The sequence below is a fragment of the Formica exsecta genome, unplaced genomic scaffold, assembly GCF_003651465.1.
Source record: "Formica exsecta isolate Colony F162 unplaced genomic scaffold, ASM365146v1 scaffold11, whole genome shotgun sequence".
NCBI classification, from domain to species: domain Eukaryota; kingdom Metazoa; phylum Arthropoda; class Insecta; order Hymenoptera; family Formicidae; genus Formica; species Formica exsecta.
This window is the reverse complement of record NW_021848439.1, coordinates 19335-26882: the sequence shown is the minus strand read 5'-3', so window position 1 is coordinate 26882 and position 7548 is coordinate 19335. Positions and strand designations below refer to the sequence as shown.

Below are 7548 nucleotides of genomic sequence, written 5' to 3'. Positions count from 1 at the left end.
TATATATATATATGCTTTCTTACGTACGTGTGCTTTTCTCTTTAGCTATGTGTTATCTTTTTCTCGATTATTATTGCCGAGTAATAATTCTCTTATTTTGCTCGTCTATTATTTCTTTCTCAACATTCGCCTCCAGTGTGAGCCGCAAGAGTCGATTCTGTGACTGGTCCATTCGGATGCCACCGAATCGCCGTGTGTTGTGACTGCGAATGTATGCTTTGTGGAGTGTGTGCCTTTACTCGCGCGAAGAGGTTTGAATTTTCGCTACATACATCAGGAGAATGCATCTATCCAAATATGAATCCGTGTATTTCATATATTATATTATTCGCTAAAATGGAGGAATCAATGGAGATTTCATCTCAGAGGTAAAAGAGGAAAAGAGAGTTAATGCACGATACAAGCAACATTATGGATGCAAAGATATATAAACTGCGAAATATACCAAGCTGATCTCAAGCAGATCCGAAAGCGCAGTATGCCTGATAAATATAACATCAGAGCAAAAACCCGTGAAAATTGTATTTAAAAAATGGATCACTCTCCCTCCCTCTCTTTCTCTTGGAGACAGTCGTCATTTCTTATATCAAAGCTTCGCTTTTAAAACATTTAGAGTACACAATATTCTCCAAATGTTCGTATGTGTTTGAATCTCTTCGCGCGCACTCGGAAACGCGCGAGTAGTTGTATTAGCGAATGAAAGATTATTAAAATATGTCTGTTGAGCAAAAAAATGAGATGAAAGAGGTATAAGAAGCTTCGCGTAAGCGGAGGCGATTACGCTGTGAGCCGAGACTAAAAGAGAATCCGAGAGAATAATCTTTCATTTTCGACGAGAGAGCGGGCTAACAGCGTCGATCCACACCATTTCCGTGACTAATCGCCTTCTTTTTGTATTCTTTCTTCGGGGGATTTTCGGGAATACCTCGATTCAGGATCATACTTCAATTGCATCATGTTCATGGTGGCGAGCAGCGTCGTATTGACCGTTCTGGTGCTCAACTATCATCACAGATCGCCCGATAGATACGTGATGCCAAATTGGGTAAGAGATATATACAATTAAATATAATTATAACATATAATTTTAGAGAGAATTAACTTATTCCCCCCTCTCTCATTTAATTAATAATAAATAACAAATATCTCTCTCAAATAATATAAATGCAGCGTGCGTTAATAATGACAAAATATTGAAATAAATAACAACAATTTGTCGCTAAAATAATGAATACAAACAACTTTAACTTAATTAATTAATTAATTATCTGATAATAATAATTAATGTAATTATTATGATCACACAAATTATTTATATCTTTGGCTGTAATCTACATACGTGTTTTAAATGCATACGAATTGTCTGTTCACTGAAACCTTCATCCCTGGCGCGATCTTTGTAGAATGGATTATATACGAATTCGCGAGAAAATTAATTAAACATACCGTGAATATTTTCAATTTGCTCTGAAAACACGGTCTTTGGTCGACCGTGAAGTAAAATATTTCAGTCAAATAAAGATTAATCATTTTAGATACATAGAAATAAGCTGCTTAACTAAACGGATTAGCCGGGATTTACTCTCGTCATTGTTGTACTCGTATTATACCGAAATCATAACAAATTTAATTGCTTTCCATTATACTCGATAATTGAATAAGCAACAATTTTGAAATCGTATAATTATAATTTATTATCATGATAATAAAATGCGATCATAAATATATCACATTCCCAGATTAGAGAGAGGATAAGGCATTATTATTTTCAATTAAATATATTCAGATAATTATAAGCAAATAACACAAAATTATAACTTAATCGCATTATTTAAAGAAGATATATAAATCAGAAGCAAGTAATTTATATAAACTCGAAATAACACGAAATTTCACAATTGTACGTAAAGAATACCTCGAGTATATATAATGGTTAGTAATATATTTTGCACAGTAAGTTTTGTACTTGCCATTACGTTCATTAAAAACAGTGCCTTACTTCTTGAAAGTTAAAATGCCTTCGAGGTATTAGTAGTCGCTCTCGGCTCATCCGTCGGTTAATACAAGTTTCGTCAACACACCAGAAATGTATTCTGAATTCAAATTGGTTTCGTTTACAAAACACTCCTAGTATGTATATACTTACATAATATGCCAGCATAAACTGCACTGCATCGAATTTTTAATCCGATGAATTCTTTGACTAAAAAAGAGATACACGACTTGTCACCAAATTCAGATATAAAAAGACCAAAATCACAATTGTATATATATATACTGATTAAATATTTAATAGACTTATCTTCTTCTTAAATATTTCTTAAACTTTTTCAAATATTGTTCTTGAAAAACTCAGAATATGCAAAATATATTGCGTGTAATTATCAAAATAGCCGCTTTGTCACGATAAAAATATTATTACACGAAAATAGCATATTCGAAACTTCAATTATCATAACTTGGAAACTTTATTTGTTTTAACAATTTTCTGTATAGTTATCCTTTAAAACAATGCTCCTCGTACAATACTCTTAAATAGCATTATAAATCCCGATAATATTAAACTTCAAATATGATGCGCGCCAGTTAAAACTTTTATTTAAGATTTCTAAATAATTTTACGTTCTCTCGTTGTAAAATTCAGAAAAATAAAAATGCGAGGCAAATTTACTAGACTGGCGATACAATGTAATTACAAAGTTTTAGAGAGATAATCATTTTCCATGTTTATGCGCAGGTGAAAATACTGTTTCTGCAATGGCTGCCGTGTGTGTTGCGCATGAGTCGGCCAGGCAAGAAGATCACGAAGAAAACCATTCTCATGAGTAATCGAATGAAGGAGCTGGAGCTGCAAGAGAGGAGCAGTAAGAGTTTACTGGCGAATGTTTTAGACATCGATGACGATTTTCGCCATGGAAACAGTGCTGCTAATCCTGCCTCGGGCTATATAAGGTACCATTTAGTTCACCGTTCAATCTCTTCAGCTCGTTGCGGTTGGCGAAAATCCAAATACAGAATACAAAACGGGGCTTAACGTTTATTTTCTCGGCCAGTCGCACTTTTGTTCGCTAACAAGAAGGGTTGTTTTTTTTTTTTTACAGCGCTCGAATGATAGACGAATGTTATTTGTGGGGAATAACGGAAAATCGCGTTTTAATCTTGCTGCGAAAAAAACACCGGGGAAAACAAAAGCCGACACAAGCGTATATAATAATCCATTGTGAGCCATCGAATGAGCGGCAACGAACGCATCGAAAGCGGATGGGATGCGTGTTTCCGAATAAATGCACCTTGTTGTACGTAATTCAATTCGCGTGTTCGCCTGCGCTCGACGTTATTTCACACTTCTGACGGGTAAAATCGAAGACACGACTGTAGGTCGATTACAGGACGGTACACATTCGTGTTTGCTCTATAATAACTGCGAACGCGGCAGAGATCCGTTCACACGAAATCTGTCGACTATCGTTTAAAACGGCCGCAACAGTTATACCGCTGGAATCGAATATCGAGATTCCGACCCTCGATAAACGCCGACTCAACCCATTTCCCCATTTTCCCACGGGATTTCTTCGCGATTTTTTCCTCCGTGCCGGTTTTCACGAACCGTTAACAAAATATTCTGTCCTAACATTTTTTTGCTCGATCCTTCAATAACAGCCTCTGGTTTGCCGGGCGATTTTCGTCGGGCAATCTGTATTTTCTCCTCTGTCTCTTCTACCCTCCTCTTTATCACATCGCTATGAAAACTCGACAATGAAAATGTCTATGATATGTTACTCCAACTCAAATGCATCGCTTGATAATTTCATGATTTAATTCACTGTTTAAATTATTAAAAAAATATAAAAATATTCAGAGAGACTTTACATAAAAAATAGTATTTTGCAAGTGTATTATTTGGAAACAAGAGAAGGAAGTTATTTTAAAAGCTCAAGTCAAACTATGTAAAATAAAAACTATGTAAAATTGCATAATAAATAAAAAATTTTAATAAATATAAATGCATAAGTTAATAATTAATTATTTCCTTGTTGGAAAAGGAAATTAAGAATATGAATGCTGTAAAATTTTCAAGTGTAGATTATCACGACGATTTATTTGCACTGAATAGGCGATTTTTACAAAAACTTTGCATCTTATATATATCAAGGTGGATTATTTCAATAATTTATAAACAACCAATATATATACCTATAATACTCTGAGGAATGGCATCTTCTCGAATTCTTTGATGATCCATACGAAATTTCTATCGACGCTTTACCTTGAGAGGTATTGTGAGGCACCTTTGAGAGTAATAATTTACACGATCTTTTACAGTAGGTCGGCGTACGGCACACCGCTGTCGGCCAGGCCGGCGACAGTCGAAGAGACTTCGGCATCGTTGCCTCTCAGCGGCATGCAGAGGGAACTTCACACAATTCTCAAGGAATTGCAGTTCATCACCAGTCGCATGAAAAAGGCGGACGAGGACGACGAGGTCATTAGCGACTGGAAGTTCGCCGCCATGGTGGTCGACAGGTTGGAATGTTCTCAAATCTTTCATGTGATTTCAATCGTGCACTCGCGAAAAATCACAGATAAAGAGATAGCTTTTACAGCGACGTTCGAAATTCAGATTCTCATTTTTTGTACCACGAAAAACTCATCCGTCATTTATGTGCCGACCCATTAACTTAACTTTAGGAAAATCTATTATGTAAATGTTTGAAACTTACTTGGTAATTATCAACCATTCTTCGGAATTTCTTTATTCAACAATTTCTTAATCGTATAAAGCTCATTTATTAAATAGTGTCAATTTAATTCGTAAATTTTGATTATCTCGCGATAGATGTGTTTTTACACACGTATCTGTGTTATCTACAATTTAAATTTGTTTCCTAACAAAATAATTTTTTGTCTTTATTATTTATCCAATAATAAGTTATTCTGCTAAAACAATCGACTTGCAAAACTAACATAAAAATTTTTTTCCCTGTGAAATCAAGGCTTTGTCTGTTCATCTTCACGCTATTCACGGTTTTGGCTACGGTGGTGATATTGTGTCGCGCTCCACACATAATCGTCCAGTAATAGACTGCCCCGGTCGAACCGAAAAAAATATGCACAAAAAATGCCAGGGATAGCGCCTCCTGGAATTTGGTAAGGATATACATTTTTTTTTTTTTTTTTTTTTATTAATACAGCTGCCTCCTCTCCTTATATATCTAATATGTCATATATATTACATTGGTTGCAAAAAGATTTCCTAGTTGTTCGTATTTTTTATTTCGTAAAAAAAGAAACTAAAAAAATTCTCCGAAAAATCCATATTATTTTTGCTGAAAATATACTACCGTCTATCGATCTGTTGAAACTCGTGAATTTATTTAATAACGTACGATTAGTACATTCCTCCAATATACAAGATCGAAATCAGCATGTGAATTTGCGCCATACGGACCGTATAGTTCGAAATCATTATGTGCGAATGACACGGACCAGATAACTATAACGCAGTTAATAATGCGTGGAGATGTTAACAAGTGCCATGTAACAAGCTTGGCTCGTTGGATGGTACGCGTTGAAAATTTTCAATCGCGCCAACGCGAATGTCTCTATTTCGCTATTTCGTCGTGCTAATTGCCGTTCGGTGCCTCCAGAATGCAGTCCGGAGCGCAATTATTTATGCATTAATTCGAATATACGACCATTCGATTACATAATTTCAAATACTCGCTGCTACTTTATCATTGATTTTGAATGGTATGAGAGTTCGAAACTAGCATGTGTAATTAATAAAAAAGATTTATTATTTGCTTATAATCTATAAATTAAATTATAAATTAACAGTATTTTAATATTCACGAAATAACAACCTGTATATGGAGCATACGATGTTTTAATTATGTAATTATACCAAAAAAAACTAAAATGTTAATTCACTTCGACTTGCATTCTTTGTATCAATATTCCTGAAAAAAATTATATAAAGACTAGATTTTTGTTTGTTAATCTAGGAAATTTCTGACCCAATTTTTATCTTCATTGTTTTGCTTAATCTTCTCGAGTTTAATTACACGATATTCTCTTTTCAGTCGAAGATTAAAAAGTTGTCAAAATATATTAGCTAGATGGAAACTCTCACATTTTGAGCTTTAGAACCGCTGAAACTAAAAGCCCGATTCGAAGGATTTAATGAAAGAATAAACTTGTAAAAAGTAATCGGCGCGCATACACATATTATATACACATATCCCGGAGAATCCTTCATCCTAAATCATCATCTCCCTAAAAAATAACAATCAGACATCTCGCGTTATACTTGCGCTTTCTTCTCTCTCTTTCGTAGGAACGACGTCCGATTTGAGGAGGTGGCTACGGAGCGCGTGGAAGTGACGAGAAAGCGCGGAAAAAGAGAGACGGACTCGTTAGCCCCTTTCGCGCCCTTCTGCGCGATTCACCCCTTTCGGGAACAAGAGAATGTTCTCTCGTTCTCGGATTCCACGCTGGAAAACGCCGCCGGATTGTGCGCCCGGTTCTTTTGCGCGACGTGCTTTCATTTAGGCGAGTAAATAGGCAACCAAGAGTGAGACCACCAACGACGTTCACGAGAAAAGCCACGGGGAGGATGGACATGCGGCAGCGGTAGCGGTGGCGGACGCCTCGTCTTTCGAATGGAAAAAACATGCTTGGCAAGAAGAAAGAAAAATGCTTCCGGATTCGAGAAGAGAGAAAACGAAGGAAGGGAACAAGGACCCGATCGCCGATGTCACGCTTCGTTGCGGCTGCGTTCTTTCGTTTAAGTGACTTAATAATTAACTAGTTCTACAGTGCGAAACCGGTAGGTAATTGACGCGCGACGCGAGCTGGACGAAGATTTAGAGGCTGCCTCTAAATCGTAGAAGGAAGGTAGGTGCAGACGAGAGAGAGGACGCGCTGCCGAGTTAAATCTAAATGCGTGTCGCGGGCTCTTGTCGATCGCGACTTCGTTCGACGATCGCCGCGACCTTGTTTCGGCGATCGGGATCGATCTCGAATTCGACGAGCGATGCGATTTCGCGAGATAACGCGATAAGTGGACGCGCGACGAGAGTCGACACATGGCATCACGAGAGAAGAAGATCGCGCAGTCNCGTTGTTGCGGCCTTTCGATAATAGTAACAATAACGATATATAAAATATTTCTTATAATAATGAAAATAATAATTAACGATATAATTAACTGTTAGTCGCTTTGCGCGCGCGCGCGCTCGCACGCACGCGCGTTACGACTGAGTCGTAATTAATTAACGCCGCGATCTGTTGAGGGTCTCTCGTGGGGAGCCGAGACGGACTTCAAAATAACTGCCAAATATAAAAAACTCAGTGTCAGGGGTGTTCAACCTTCTCTCAAACGGTGGGAAAGTAAAGTGCGGCCTGGACGATCGGCAGGGTGAACGCGCGCGGCGCCGTGACCAATGACGAGAGCCGAGACAAGGGTGATCGTGTCACCGTTTGTTTCGCGTTCGACGAGGATCCTATATTTTCCCTCTGTACAAACTGCGCTGCTAACGCGGTTCA

The 7548-nt window shown here is 37.4% G+C and overlaps 1 protein-coding gene across 6 annotated transcripts in view; it reads left to right on the top strand.

Annotated features, from left to right (window-relative positions):
• The window catches only part of LOC115235470 (neuronal acetylcholine receptor subunit alpha-7), a 224678-nt gene extending 217564 nt beyond the window's left edge, over positions 1-7114 (top strand). For all 6 annotated transcript variants that reach the window (XM_029807307.1, XM_029807325.1, XM_029807316.1 and 3 more), the window contains 5 exons: positions 936-1045; positions 2738-2952; positions 4324-4524; positions 4995-5148; positions 6338-7114. In XM_029807307.1, the coding sequence (XP_029663167.1) occupies positions 936-1045; positions 2738-2952; positions 4324-4524; positions 4995-5079 (611 nt within the window). In that variant the 3' untranslated portion in view covers positions 5080-5148; positions 6338-7114. The remainder of the gene's footprint in view (positions 1-935; positions 1046-2737; positions 2953-4323; positions 4525-4994; positions 5149-6337) is intronic.
• Positions 7115-7548: the final 434 nt, after the last annotated feature.